The sequence below is a fragment of the Lissotriton vulgaris genome, chromosome 10 (genome assembly GCF_964263255.1).
Source record: "Lissotriton vulgaris chromosome 10, aLisVul1.2, whole genome shotgun sequence".
Classification (NCBI taxonomy): Eukaryota; Metazoa; Chordata; class Amphibia; order Caudata; family Salamandridae; genus Lissotriton; species Lissotriton vulgaris.
The window spans coordinates 835888620-835904670 of record NC_141698.1 but is presented as its reverse complement, the minus strand read 5'-3'; the positions used below and the strand labels follow the sequence as shown (position 1 = coordinate 835904670).

At 44.3% G+C, this 16051-nt stretch overlaps 1 protein-coding gene across 3 annotated transcripts in view; it reads left to right on the top strand.

The window, feature by feature from the left end:
- The window catches only part of KLHL7 (kelch like family member 7), a 378349-nt gene that overhangs the window by 255870 nt on the left and 106428 nt on the right, over positions 1 to 16051 (top strand). For all 3 annotated transcript variants that reach the window (XM_086941766.1, XM_086941765.1, XM_086941767.1), the window contains exon 8: positions 3621 to 3861. In XM_086941766.1, coding sequence (XP_086797892.1) covers positions 3621 to 3861 — 241 coding nt within the window. The remainder of the gene's footprint in view (positions 1 to 3620; positions 3862 to 16051) is intronic.

Here is a 16051-nt window from a genome sequence, read left to right as displayed (position 1 = left end):
GGGCAATGTTTTTTCCCTGCGTTTTTGCTTCACTAAATTTCACCATTTGTGCAGGCAGGCTTTTGTGTGCTGGCATATTGCACCCAGATCTATTGGCTTTACCAATGCGTGTGTAACATAAGGTAGCTCAAAACAGTAGTAGTCTACTTCCTTCTAGTTGCCATCCCATACATGCGTTCCACCACCTATGCATGTGCTTTTTAAGTGTTGTTCACATATTTCTGTACCAGGCAGAGGGAATCCATTTATTTCTTGTTCTAGCGCTGTCTTAGGAGTCCTTTCCATGCATGAACAGCACGTTCTATCCCCATTTTCCCATATGTGGTGTTTGGTGCTAAAAGTAGTATTTTGCATTAAATTACTTGAGACTTGTTCTTTTATTTCTATTAGGAACTTGAAGGTCCCTGTCGTGGCCCACTTTCTCCTTTCCTCCATATCCTCCATATTTAACTTCAAGAGACTATTCTTCAAGGACTGGTGGCTTAAACATCTTACCATTTTGGGAGCCCTTCTGTGTAAAGTTCCCAGTATGTTCTTATTGTTTTGGAATGGTGTTCTACAGAATTAGATACTTCCGACAAAGGATTACCAGTAAAGCTGTAACATAAATTCCCGTTTAATTTTTATATTTCTACCTATGTAGCAATTTATTGTTGTTGCTGTCCACGTAGCCCTCTCTTGAAGTTCAGCTGCCTGGATGTCATTTACTGTTCTCCTGTTTAGTTATCTATGTTTCCAGCTTGCTTTTTCATATTAACACATGGAATGTCCATCTCCTTGATTTCAGAACCAGCTCTGTTCAGCTAAAATGTGCTTAAGCTGAGAGACCACCAGTAGCAGGCTGCAGGGACTTGTGCAGTGTTTGCCTCTTATTGATGTTTGATGCCCCATAGCGTCCTATATTACTCAGCATGACTTCTGTACACTAAGTGAATTCATTTTCATTTGCTTACCTTGAACGTAGCTGCCAGATCCTAGACTTGTTGCCAAGTTCTAGTTTGTGAAACATTTTGTAATGATCTTATCTGTCAGTCATCTGCAAATTTACCGACCTTAACTGCGAGTTACAAGTACTGGGGACAGACTGAAAACTGATCTCCTTGGCTCCATGCTTACCATCACTTTTTCCTTACAATGATCTTCTTTTACAGGAATCCTTCAGTTGGAAACTTGGTTTAATTATCTTGCTCTATTCTCTAGACTTTGTTTGCATGTTTGGAAGAGTCTTGTGACTGGTTTATATTTGTATTTGGCATTTATAAAGCACAACAATTACTCTTACTAGGGTGCCTTGACACTAGCAGAAACAATTATACTTAACACAAGCACAGAAACGCCAAAACAGACCAGATTGATAAATTATTTGCAGAGCGGAAATAACCAGGTCAAGTGGCTTCCAACATTTCCCCAGGTCTGACTCTATGCATAGATGCAAACGCAAAAGATATCATCTAGATGCAGCTGCAGCCAAGAACAATCTTTCCGCCATGGGTTTTGAATCAAAAGTTGTAAACTACCAACCAGAACTGGTTCGCTAATCTCCGCAAACAGGCACAGATGTATCATTTAAATCTAGAGCTTAAAGGTGTTTTATCTGGAGTTTACACAGCCTCTTGTGCCAAGCAGAGAGATTAAAAACGAATATGTTTCTTTACTGGCATTCAGTGTGTGGAAAACTAAAACAGGTGTAAAATGGGTCAGCTAATAAAAGCCATGCACTAGTCTGGCAGCAAAGTTTTAAATGAATTGCAGCTTTCGGAAAACAAAAGCGGGTAGATCAAAGTTCATAGCATTACATTACAGATGGTAATAAAAACATTTTTGGTGGTTTCAATTAATCACATTTCCCAATCTGCATTCATTATTTTCCTGGTTACCAGTCTAAAGTCTCATTTAGATTTTTCAGGCATGATATCCATTTTTCATATCATTCTATTTTGTCATCCATTTTATTTAAAGCTCTGGTATAGTCTTTCCTTTGTAAGTAATGTTATTAATTGTCCAACACATATCTGGAGTACTGGATTATAGTACCCACCAGCTCCTTATATCTGATTTTATGTAGAGTTGCTCATCACGCCTGCTTTATTTGTATTTCTTTGCCTCCGACTAGCGATTACATTTATTGATTGGTGACACTTCCACCTGTTTACCCAACTCCTTTAGTACATGTGACAGTATTCACAGGCCCAATTTTGATAGTCATCTTAAAATTTGATTGCTTTTAAACAAATATTTTGTAAAGAAACTGGCACCCGCTTCTCCTCTGCTCTTCAGCAGGCCACTTGTGCCAGTCATCGTTGCTTTGTTAATGCTGAAAGAAAAGTATTACTTCATTGGCAGACTAATGCCCCCAGATTATCTTCTTTCTTTGACATATTTTAAATAGTTTTGAATCGTTGAAGGTTTATCAATATTCTGATGTTTACACCTTGCTGCCCTGCTTCTTTGATTATTCAAACATGCTTTTCTGACTTCCATTGTTGTGATCCTATGACTTCTTTGGCTTCCCTTTTCCTGTGGCCTTTTGAATACCAAAGAGCAGTGTTTCCCAAACTGTGGGTCGTGACCCACTGGTGGGTCACAAACCAAAGTCCCAGAAATAAATAAAGATTCCTTTGAATTCTGAATTTAAATTGTCACATTAGCTATGCTTCAAAGACAGAGGTCAAATGTCAGGCTGTCTTCTGACAAATTGCTGCTTATTTTTTAACATTTTGTTTGGGGTTTACAAGCTCCTCTCACTTAGCAGTCAGAGATAAAAAAGTAAAGTGAAGTATGTAACAATCTTGCTGGGGTAAAGTGAGTGTGAAAGGAAAGGCTGTAGGATGTCATTCTTTTCTCACACAACGAAATGCAAATAGCAGTAAGTTTACTTTTATCAGTAAAACTGTATGTCTATGTTAACTTAGTGGCCATTTCAATAGAAAATGTGCATCTGTAAATGACAGTGTGCTACTATACGATGCTTGAGTTACATTAAGAAAATCACCCACCTCATGTCCATTAAAGCTAGGTGAGTCGCAAACGTTTGTTGTTCTAAAAAGTTTATGAAGCACTGCCATGGAGACTTTTCTTCTGGCTTGTAATTACCTCCTTAGCACAAAGTTGGTAAATCTTCTAATGTACGTGTCTTTATTTTCAGGCATACCTCTTTCACAGCGTCCTCTCTTCTGCTTCATGACAAGGTCTCATTAACATGATCCTTCACATTGGCAAAGTTAACTTTCCCTCCTTTCACCGACTTTATCCACAATATCTGCTGATCCTACTGATTTTCCTGATTTGTTCTGGCCCATTAGTCTCAGGTCATTTCTGTCATGGTTTCTCTAAAACTGTCCCTATTTTCTAAGGTGAGATCCATAGCGCCTCATTGTGAGTTGGCTTTGATAGTAGCGACCTATATCTTGAAATCAAAACACATGATTCGAGTTCAGGTAGAGAAACTGGGTGTAAAATTAATACTTGGCTAACTTTAACGTTAATTTCATGGCACTGCACATCCACCCTTTTGTCTGCAGATCCTTCTTCTTGCAGTTAGAGAAATACAAACTGTCACATCCCATGTGAGTTCGACCCTAGTAATATTTGCTGTTTATTGTTTTAAATTTTTATTTCAGGATTACAGCTGGACAGACATCCGATGCCCCTTCGAAAAGCGGAGAGATGCTGCTTGTGTTTTTTGGGATAATGTAGTCTATATATTAGGAGGTTCTCAGCTCTTCCCAATAAAACGAATGGATTGTTACAATGTAGTGAAGGACAGCTGGTATTCTAAATTGGGACCTCCAACTCCTCGAGACAGTCTAGCCGCCTGTGCTGCAGAGGGCAAGATTTACACATCGGGTGGCTCTGAAGTAGGTAAGATATCGTTTGAGGATTTGTATATAATTTGAAAAAGTTTGAAAATAAATTGATAAGCACAGGTCAGCCTCGAAGTGCTTCAGCTGAAAAATTAATAGTAAGTGCTTTGTCACGCTGTTGGCATTTTTTAAAAAAAAATGTTAACACCACAGATTTCTACAGTTCTTACATTAGGTAGACTACAAATGTTTATTGGCTGAGTGAATGTGACATCTTCAACTCTTAGTATGTCCATCCTTTCCTCAAGGACCTTCTAAGATTGAAGGCGCAAAGCCTGAAGTGCAATTCTTCAGGACTTATTTCAGGATGTCAAACAAGAGTCTTTAACCATTTCAGCCTCGTCCTTGAAAGCTGGATGAAACCATTCCGTAAAGCTCCTCCTTAACTGAAGCCGAGCATACTTCACTGCACAATATTCTAACTGCAGCAACCCTTCATTGGCTTTTTACACGGTCATAGCCATCAAACTATAGGGAAGATGGATTGCTGGGTGACTCCTATTTAAGGAAGATAAATACTATTCTGATCAACTCTTGTAGAACACTCACCAGTTTACGTAAGTTGCTAGAACAGAATCCCAAGTACACAACAATACACAGGCAACAGCCATAGAACTCTGGGCTCTTGTAGGACAATCCAGCTCCACAGTCTCCTTTTATTGTGCAGGGCAAGGATTCAGCCTCCATTGGTAGGAACCTGTTAGAATAACATGTAAATCAGATAGAGACTTCTAGCCGCAGATTCCTTACCTCGAATTTTCCCCAGGTGTCAGACTGGATCCAGAGATTTTTTTTTGGACAGTACCCCTGCGCTCCGGTAGATGGCATTGTTTCACTCCACGTGGCCTGGTCATCGCCAGAAGGGACATACACAGTGTCCATATAGGCACCACTACAGCGCGCTGACGTCCATTCTTTCTTACCACGGCAGTCAGTGCACATTCAGAGAGAGCTTCCTTTTGCCTTTTTTTTACTACCTTTTTGTGAAAGTCTTTCCCTGGTGAGGCAGGAGTGTCAATTAGGAAGGCCAACTTCAAGCCCTGGCCCACCTGTCACCAATCGATGTCGGTGACATACCTACACCTTGTTTGCCTCAAGTGCGACCACAATATGAAGACCTGTGTCGACTGTTGCGCGATGAATCTGGAGGCCTTGAGGAATTGGTCCCTCAAGCTCCTGGTAGCTTGACATGCAACACTGCAACGGTCTCAATCCAGGCCAAGAGGAAGGTCCCGTGATCTGTTGTGTAGCCAAAGTTCCATGCCACACTAGAAGTCGCCAGATTGCTCTGCCCCGTCTCTTTGGAAACCAGGCAGATTCAGTGATGGAGTGCTTTGAGGACATCTACAGCCCCAATCCACGTTGAATTCCTTTTGTGGCCATGTGTATACGCTCCCAACCACCACAGCTCACAAGCTTTCTAACTACCGTCTGGATGAGGACGCCGCACCGACCGACTCTGTGAGTCAATCATGCAGAAGTCTGGCCAGTCCATCACCCCCATTGCTGCTGCAGCCTCCAAGCCCGTATAGTTTACCCTCTTACCATCATGGGCACCCAGTGTGAGGCAGGTTACACCATCACCTGCCACTCTGAAGGTCTGTACCATCAGACCGATGTGTTCTCCAAATTGTCCAGAGGGGATACTTCCTTTCCTTAGTGACTACCCCCCACCCATACCACCTCCTCTCCAACTGGATAACTAAATACAAGGGCATCACGTTCTGTGTTCCTAGCCTTGGACAGATTGTACAAGCAACATAATATGGCTTTCTAAGAAAGAAACTGCATGTTCCGTAACTTCTCAGTACATTATTGTGTAAGTGTAAAACATGTAAAAAGTCACCAATAGAAAAAGATAGAAGCTAAAAGGTACACTGAGAGCTTTCATATCTGAGCATCTATCCAGACCAGCTTGGTTCTACATACCAGTGCCTCCTTTCTTACGAAAGGAGTCCCCACTTTTCACGTAGGCCAGTCCACTTCCGTGCAAGGAAGAAGAGCCACTTCACCGTCTGGACCCAAAAAGAGCATTGTCGTTCTACCTTGAGTGCACAAAAGAGTTCTGGGTGGACAACCAACTCTTCGTTGGATATGTCGAAGCGAAGAAGGGCAAGGCAGTGCAGAAACCGATCATCTCCAGTTGGATCATGCTCTGCATTAAGATCTGCTACTCACTGGCCAAATAGCAGCCCACTTAAGGTTTATGTGCTCATTCCATATTTGGAAGAAAAGGGGCCCCTGCCTTACAGGATAAACCCTAGCAAGGAAACTATACTTTAGGAAAAACGAACATGTAGCACCGGGTTTTGTGCATATTTCACAAGGACAAATTTAGATGTACAAATAAACTAATTGACACTATATATGTTCCTGATATATTCTACTGTTTTATTATTATGACAATGTTGTATTCAAATATTATTTCATCTTTTTATCTTTTTTTTATTATATACCCTTTTTTTTTACAGATATAAAATAAGTGACTGTTCGTGCAACATTGATTGTGTGAACAAATGGTACAAAACAAAATACAAAGATTATATACAACAATTCATCGAATACAGAACCAAAATCCCATTCAACGCGTTTCGGTGTATGCCTTCTTCAGGAATTCTTATGTTCGAGGCATGTGGGCTGCAGAATTCATGTCTGTGCATAGATCGCCGCCTAGTGTTGGGTCCGGATGATTGCACATTGTTGTCCTGGAAGAGTCTTCGAAATATCACGAGATAGGTGGCTCCTCCCCTGGACTACAGTGCGCATGGGCATCCTCTCCATCCTCAGATTGTTTTTTTCCGCCATTGGGTTCGGATGTCCATATCTCGACTCCAGTTCCAAAAACTTGTATTCTTTTTACTCCTGGGCCAAAAGGCCTTCACAGCGTCGGTATTGTATCGTTCGGTGCCTGTCCCTTTTGAGTTCTTCAATCGACGTCGAAAGACGGAATTTGTTTCGACGACACAGGCCCAGACTACATCGACGATGGGACGGACCCCGTTCAAGCGGTGCCCCGTTTGTAATTCAAAATACTCCAACTTAGATGTGCACCCAGTGTGCAATACATGTTTGTCCCCCGACCACGACGAGTCAAAATGTTTTGCCTGCTCGAAGTTCCGCTCGAAGAAAACTATTAAACTTCGACGCGCGGCGAGGCAGTCGGCCCAACAGTTTGCCCCAGCACCTGCAAACATCTTCGATGCCGGAGACGAGGAAGGCTTCCATGGTGAGGAAGAAGAAGAGGAAGACGTTCCCGAAGAAATGTCGGAACCAGCGTCGGAGCAGGACTCCAACTTCGAAGTGGATGAGCAAGCAGAAGAATACGTCCACGACCAAGACGTCGTCGAGGTAGGGGACGACGATGAGGCCATTGGGGCCGTCGATGATGACTCCAGTGGAGAGCCGAGCCCGCCCGCATTTACGGGGCCTATCACTAACATTCCGCCCCCTCCGGGTCCGGTCGAGGCATCGCCGAAAGGCCTTAGCCAAGATCCTTCCATACGGTCTACAGCCCCGCGCCAAAGCCAGGCTAAGACCCTTTCCAAGGAGCCATCGGTCACTTCTACGAAATCGAAACCGAAACAGGCGGAGCCGAAATCGAAACCGAAACAGGCGGAGCCGAAATCGAAACCGAAACTACTCAAGATGGTGGTCGGTTCGACGTCGACGCACGTTCCCACAAAGGCTGTCGACGATCCTTCGGCGTCGAAGATGCCCGTTGGCTCCAAGTCATCGAAGCAGGCCTCGACCAGCAAGCACGTCGCCTCGAAGGGCTCGGCGTCGGCGCCGACGTCGACAACCAAACATGGCGAGAAGAACAAAGACCTTCCGTCGAAAAAAAGTCTCAAGCCAAATCTGTCTGGACTCAAGGCTGTGCTTGTAAAACGTGCTGAACACACGACCAAGGATGCCCCGAAAGTGGCGTCGACGCCCAAGGATGGGGGCGCCACGCGCCGGGAGCTCGATTCGACGCGGTCAAGCGAGCGGCCTACACAGACGTCGAAAAGACCTGAATCAGTCACTTCAAGCTCGAAACCTCCGGGCTCCGCACAAATAAAGTTTGGGCTTCCGCCTACGGCCCGCCCAAAGCATCTCGAACGCCATGAACCCGCCGAGGCTTCCAAGACATCGAAGGTGTCCTCCAAGTCCACACACGAACAGGTCGTCTATCACGAGCCTTCTTATGACAACCAGGCAAAACTCTTTATTGACTCGGAGACAGGCAGGCTTACCGTCCACAAGCGGAAGATCGCGCCTGAACATCCCTTGGAAGGTTACAGGATTCCCCTCAAAAAGAAGATAGTCTCCTCTTCCTCTCCTGTTCTTTTTGAACCAGTTCAGGACTATTCGCAACACATGTCTCATTCTCCAGCACAGAGTGAGGAGGACTTGAATGCAGACTATGGCCAAATGGCCTACTCTTACCACACAGACACTGATCAGGATGACTCGCATCAATGGTCAGGGACAGGGTATCAAGGCGATGACCCTGATGATCCTCATACCACTCCGGACTCCCAGTCCTACAATGTTAAACCATCTCCAACTGAGGACACTGCGGCATTTAATGCATTGATTGAGCGTGCAGCTCTTAACCATGACGTCGACATGCATGCCGAGCCAGTGGATGAGGATTTCTTAGTTGACACCTTCTCCACATCTGAACGCTCCACTAAGACTCTACCCATGCTTAAAGGGGTCCTCAAGCATGCAACGGACATTTTCAAGGAGCCAACAAAAGCCAGGGTTATCAACCCCCGGATCGACAAGAAATACAGGCCTGCCCCAGTGGACCCCACCTATATCAAAGGCCAGCTCCCCTTGGACTCCCTCGTTGTGGCTAATGCACGCAAGAGGGCTAACTCTCAATCCAGTGGTGACGCTCCCCCTCCGGACAAAGAGTCAAAGATCTTTGAAGCGTCTGGAAAGCGTGTGGCAGCACAAGCTGCTAACATTTGGAGAATAGCCAATACACAGGCCCTGTTGGCTAGATACGACAGGGCGCACTACGACACACTAGAACAGTTAGTGCAGCACATGCCTGATATGTACAGAGAAGGTGCAGAAATGGTTATACAAGAGGTGAAATTGGTCTCCAATGCGTCAATCAAATGCGCACTGGACGCAGCAGACACAGCGGCAAGGGAAATTAATACTAGCGTGATGCTGCGACGCCATGCATGGCTGCGCATCTCAGGGTTTAAATCTGAAATCCAAACTACTCTTCTCAATCAGCCGTTTAACCCGTACTTCCTGTTTGGACCGGAGTTTGACACAACACTTGAGAAAATGAAAAAAGACACTGAGACGGCGAAATCCATGGGGGCTCTGCAGTCCCAGCAGTTTCGGGGCACTTCCTTTCGTCACTCCGGTAACAGGGGAGCCACAAGAGGACAGGCTCTACAGCATTCCCAGTACGCCAAGGGCAACACGCAATCTACCTACACGAAAAACACCAGGGGTGGATACCGTGGGGACAGCACCAAAGGGAGAGGATGCAGCAATAACAGCGCCAGATCCTCCGCTCCCAACAAACAGTGACTTCTTGTCACTGCCCCCCGACCATCTAACACCTGTCGGGGGGAGACTCCAGCAGTTCCTGCCACTCTGGGAAGACATTACAACAGACAGGTGGGTGAGACAACTTATCCGGTACGGCTATTGTCTAGAACTGACCTCCACCCCCCCAACATACCCCCAAGGAACCGTCCTATGTCCGCAGAGCACACGCACTTATTGCAGCAAGAAGTAGTCTCCATGCTGCAAAAAGGAGCCATAGAGCTCGTGCCTGTAGAAGAGCAGGGTACAGGGGTGTACTCTCTGTACTTCTTGATTCCAAAAAAGGACGGGTCCCTGCGGCTTATACTAGACCTCAGACCCCTCAACCAATACATCCTTTCAGAGCACTTTCACATGCTAACCTTACAACAGGTCCTGCCGCTGCTCCGTCAGGGCGACTTCCTAGCCACCCTGGACCTCAAGGATGCATATTTCCACATTCCCATTCACCCAAGTCACAAAAAATATCTCAGGTTCACTATCAACAATCAGCATTACCAGTTCAAGGTTCTGCCGCTCGGGGTCACTACTGCTGCCAGGGTCTTCACCAAGTGCTTAGCGACTGTGGCGGCGCACCTTCGCTGGCAAGGTGTTCACGTGTATCCCTACCTGGACGACTGGCTGGTTCAGGCCAGTTCAGCCAAGCAGTGCGGCCGCGATATGTCGCGAATCATTCACCTGCTACACAGTCTCTCACTCAACTACACGAAGTCTGACCTGCAGCCAGCCCATGTGCAACAGTACCTAGGGGCTTTTTGAAGGAAACAAGTGGTCCTTAGCATATACGAATAAAAATGAGCAAAGATATTATATAGACCACAGTGGGCTGCTATATAGTACCAAAAATCCCTTGTCCAGCCGGACAGGGAATATTTATTTATTTGATAAGTTTTTCAATAAGGGGGGGGGGGGGGGGTGGTTTGGTGGGAGAAATTTCTTTATTGAAAAACTTATCAAATAAATAAATATTCCCTGTCCGGCTGGACAAGGGATTTTTTTGTACTATATAGCAGCCCACTGTGGTCTATATAATATATCTTTGCTCATTTTTATTCGTATATGCTAAGCACCACTTGTTTCCTTCAAAATACTTGACACCCATGGTCCCGGGCCCTTTATTGGGTTCCCCTTGTTTTTTTCCCAAAGAACTGAGTGCAATCGCATGATTGCAGGGTTTTCTTCAAATCCCTATTCCCCATTTTCACGGGGTCGGCCATTCTAGTGCCATTGTACCCTTATTATTTGTATTTTTCTTCCCTCAACTGTATACTTTCTATTTCTAAAAAGTAATGTCAGCCCATGCTCCCCTATACACTGCAGAATAACTCAAGCAATTATGCTCAGGTCCCTCTCTACTGTCTGACACACCCGATGTACCAACAATTACCAACTCTTCATTACCTGAACAATTAGAGAAGCTCAAAAAGAAACAGGTCAGACTACAGCTTATGTTGTTGATGTTGACAGATTATTTAAAGGCTGACGTTATTCCAGTTGGACTGCAAGTCCGGAATATTCCTGGCATCTTCACGGATAACCCCAAATACATCTCCAATTTCAGCTACATAGGAACCACATGCTCCAGACACTGGTTGGCACTGGGCATTGATATAGTCAGCGAAACTTTGAAATCACTGGAAACAGAAATCAATGATCGATTAAAACAAATCAGTGATTCAGATTGGATCAGGTAGAAAAAACGGTAGCTGAATTTCACCGAATCGAACAAAACAAAAAATCCAATAAAATCAAAAAAGATATCAAAAACGATAACGTTGAAAACACCTACCCCTACCTCCAAAAAGACTTTTACACCAACAGGCCACAGTTCAACCCCAACAGCAGACCCTGGGGCAGATATAATAGACGTCAACATATAGTGGGCTTCTCAGATACTTCAGAAGAATCTTCTGATAGTTCCGATCCAGGTGAAGGAGCCAGCAATCAGAGACGAGGAGGAGGGGCCCAGTCTAATTTTTTAGGCAGGGGCCAATCAGGCACCCCCCAAAGGGGGCGCGTAAAAAAACCACAACGATGGTTCAATGCCCCAGGAGAACGCAAGACCCGGAACAACTTTTATCAGTGATGAATCACCCTGATACAATTGCACCCTTGCTAAATCCCCTCCATCCCCCCCCTCCCCTCCCCCCCACCTCCCCCACCACTGCCCCCTCCAATACGTCTTCTGAATTAATACCCATTTTCAATCTATCCCAACATCTACTACAGGACCCTGAAATAGCCATTTTGAAAAAAGGCCTGTCGTTTGTTCCTACCATTCGCCCAAATTTCATGGAGTTACAAACAGAATTACTCAGATTCTTCAGATTAATTCGTCTGAAAGCCTTCTTTCAACTTCACCCTTCCACCATAAATAATGCCAATACCTCATTTCGACCAGCTTCCACATTCCTTCCATCTGCCAGTATGGTACCATCAGAGGTGAGAACCTTCGAAAAACTGGTACACAAAGACCTCTGCGCTCTAGAAAAGAAAAAACTTTATGTGCCCTACATCATCTCGAGAGCTGAAAAAGATGCTATAAATTCTCTTAAAAACAATTCAGGACTGGTGATAAAAAGTGCCGATAAAGGCGGAGGAATTGTCCTTCAGGACATTGACTCTTACAAAACAGAAATCAAACGCCAATTGGGGAATACTGACCACTATCAAAGACTACCTGGCAACCCAACCAAAAGCATCCGAGAGACTATATTAAAACTTACAACAAATGCTGTCTCTGAGGGCTTCTTGAGTAAAAAGGAACACCTATTCCTCAACGTCAAAAGCCCACGCCAGCCAGTAATCTACACTCTCCCCAAGGTCCATAAAAACATTGACACCCCCCCTGGCAGACCAATAGTCTCTGCCTGTGGCTCTATTCTTGAGCCCTTGGGAGTATACGTAGATTTCTTCATTAAGGAATTTGTACCATCCACAACCTGCTATGTGAGAGATAGCATGGAGATGATCAATCTAGAGAACATTTCCCTTTTGAGCCTTCAGTTCACACCCTTTGCACAATGGACGTAGAGTCGCTTTATACTAATATTCCCCAGACAGCGGCTCTTCTGGTCATTCAGAGAATCTTAGATTCGCGACCACGTCCCCACAGGGTCCCCACTATCTTTATTCTCCAGCTCCTGGAATTGTGCCTCACTAAAAATTACTTCTTGTTTGATAACATATACTACCAGCAAATAAAGGGGACTTCCATGGGGGCTATTTTTGCCCCCAACTTGGCAATCCTGTTCATGGATGCCCTAGAAACCGGAGTCATCTTAGAAGAGAGTAACCCTTTCCATGAAGGTATTGTTTTATGGCGTCGCTACATCGACGACATTTTCCTCATTTGGAATCTCGATATCCCGACACTGCACTCATTCAACCATTGGCTGAACAACAATTGTGCTGATCTTAACTTTACTCTTATTTATGATAAACAGCAAATAGCTTTCCTAGATCTTACTATTTTCCATCAAGATAGCGAATTATTAACTCTCCTTTATAGGAAACCCACGGAACGCAACACCCTCCTTAGTTATGACAGCAATCATCCTAAAGCTTTGAAAGATTCTTTACCATACTCCCAATTCCTGAGAATCGGGAGGAATTGTTCATTAAAAGCTGATTACTTTAGGGAAGCTGGTACCCTCACCAACAAACTACAAGCACGAGGTTATCCAAGAAGACTGATTAAAACGGCCTCTAAAAGGGCCTGGTACTGTCCTCGAGAAGCCCTACTAACACCTAAAACAAGAGACAAGACTGAAAGAATAGCCTGTGTAACTACCTTCTCCCCCATATCCAACAAAATCCGAAAATCCATACTTAAACACTGGCCCACACTAAACGCAGGTCCAATACACCTAGAGAGGCCTGTCTTTGCCTTTAAGAAAAGTAAAAACTTAAAGGACCATTTGGTCAGAGCTGCCCTTCCTTCCCCCGCGAGCATTACTACAATTGAATCAAACTGGGGTCTTCCACCAATTCTAGGGCACGTTAAGTGTGGATGCTGCACGGTCTGTGAGTTCACGATTGAATCCAGAAATTTCAGTCATAATGATGTGACAGTATCACTGAAAAGTTTTACCAATTGCAATAGCCATAATGTCATCTATGCAATCTTGTGTCCTTGCCCAAAAATGTATGTTGGTCAGACCACCCAGAAAGCGAAGACCCGCATATGCCAACATCGAAGTCGTATCAGATGTCGAACACAGAATGCACCACTTGTCGATCATTTTGCCGAACTGAGACACTCCGCGGATGACATCAAATGGATAATCCTAAAGACAGTCAAACTTCCACAGAGAGGTGGCAACCTGGCCCAACTTCTCAACCGTGAAGAACTAAAGAGCATCATCCAATTTGACACTATCCACGCCGGTTTAAACAGGAATGAGGATTGGACCACCCTTCTGTAGTCCTAAGGCAGGACAAACATTGAATTGACTCTTTTCCCCATGCAAAATGGTGGAATATGAACTGGGACCTAAACATAATTTGCAAACACCATGGAAGCTCTTATTCGTATTCTGATCGTGTTGTACCCCATTTATGGTTTGCAATGTGTTTTAATTGCTAATTGTTTCTTAAGAATTTAAAATGTCACTGAAGGTGTTCCTAACACTCAATTCATTATTATCTCAGCAAATTACTGAACCCCCCCCTCCCCTTGCTGCACAATCTTTTCATTTCAATGCACTGGTCTAACACCATCACTGAGTAGACGGCCCAACCTCGAGCACTGTTCTTTACAAGCAATTGCACCTATGAACAAGCATATAATATTCATGCCAAACCATTCTAATATTGCATTAGAAATGAACCACTCCAACATGGCGGCCAATCGGCACCATGAAGCCACCAAGGGCCTCGTTAGTCCTTCAACACGTAACTTTGAAATCCCACAAACACGTGACTTCCTAACTGCCCAATAAGCAGCCTCCTGCTTCCCAACACGGAAGCAATCCTGCATACCACAACGCGCCACCGGCTTATCGACAGCCTCGAAAACCTCTAGGTAAGCCTTTGCTCTCCTATGCCCCAGGAACGAGTACCATACCCATTGAAAAGAACAACGCTAAATCTATTTCATTTTCTTAAACTATAGCGGACCTTTAATTTTCTGGCCCTAATGAAGGTTACCTGTGCCATTGATTGCGCCCCATTGTGAACAGAAGAAATTACCGCAGCTAAGTATGCCTCACTCTAACGCTCCCGCCAAAAATCACGTAATTCTTAGCATCTAGTAAATCATGCCTCACCCTTCTCTCCTTTAGTGCACAACCCACTATCCCCTCGAACCAACAGTGATTCAGACTGAGACGCCCAACCTGTAAAACGGAGACCTGTTTTCCGAGATCGCATGCCATAAACCTCCAGCTTTTCATCTATTCAGGTTACCTTATAACCTCCCTCTTGTCCATGTACGAGAGAGCAATATATGCCATCCTTAACCTAAAACTGTTTACTAATCACCTGCCTGTCTTTTCATAGCCAATTCATAGAAAGACCCTCAGCGCTAAACCTTAAAAATGCCTCCACGGGACAACAATTATAATTCCAAGTGTTAATCCAAAGGTAATGTCCAAACGGAATCATTGCTCTTCCCAGAATGTAATTCGGAAAGACACCACCCTCTTAGTGGTTTTATTCTTGTCCCCACAGTCCAACGAGATCTACATACGGTACTGTGGTATACCAGACGTGAGCCTCATCTCCGCTGCACAAGTTTGAAGCCCTCATAATTGAAATTCCAACATGGTAAATGGATTATTATATCCCATCCTTTGTTAAATAGCTAACACCGTAATATTATAAATAAAAACAAGGTTCTCCATTTTCAACAGGATGACGGGCGCTACCCCAATCACTGAGGACATCCAATAAGAACAAACCTCAGTCACAGACAAAAGTCTGGTACGTTCCATTACTAAATATATACCGGTCCCTTGAGGCACCTCTCTGACGCTAACAACACTCCCATCGATTGCCGAATTCTCACAACTCACTCCGGTTTAATTTCCACCACGGCCACCACGCCACCGCCACGACCTCACCTTATCATTCACGTGCAGGTCACAAAATATAAGAAACACCCTGAGATACAGAAAAACGGTCACAAAAAAAGTTTTTGCACACAAACTGCACGGAATGCGCACGCCTCTGTGGCTGCACCCCTCACCGCGATTCCGAATACTGTAATTGGAGAGTTAATGCTGGACATGGCTTTGTAAACTATTGACTGCATTCTTGTCTTTTTCCTTTTTATTTTTCCAAACAGGCGGTTATATGTTAAAGGTTTTATTCAGGCAAAAGTTATGATTGTGAAAGTCCTGAAGATGATCCCCCTATAACTGAGCTTGGGATCGAAACGTCAACTCCTTTTAGAGTGCCCCATACTTAGGAATCTAATGTATTAATGTATGGCTGATTCACTCCAGGACACACTGTTAATTTGAATTCTTGTCAGTGGCCTGTTAGCTCACTTTGTTTGCCTGATATTTCTTTCACTTACTGTCTTCTTTATTTCCTCCTCACGTACGGCACAGGACTGTGCCCTACTGTAACCTTTATTGTTTGGGTTACTTGTCTATTTTCTTTATTGAAAAACTTATCAAATA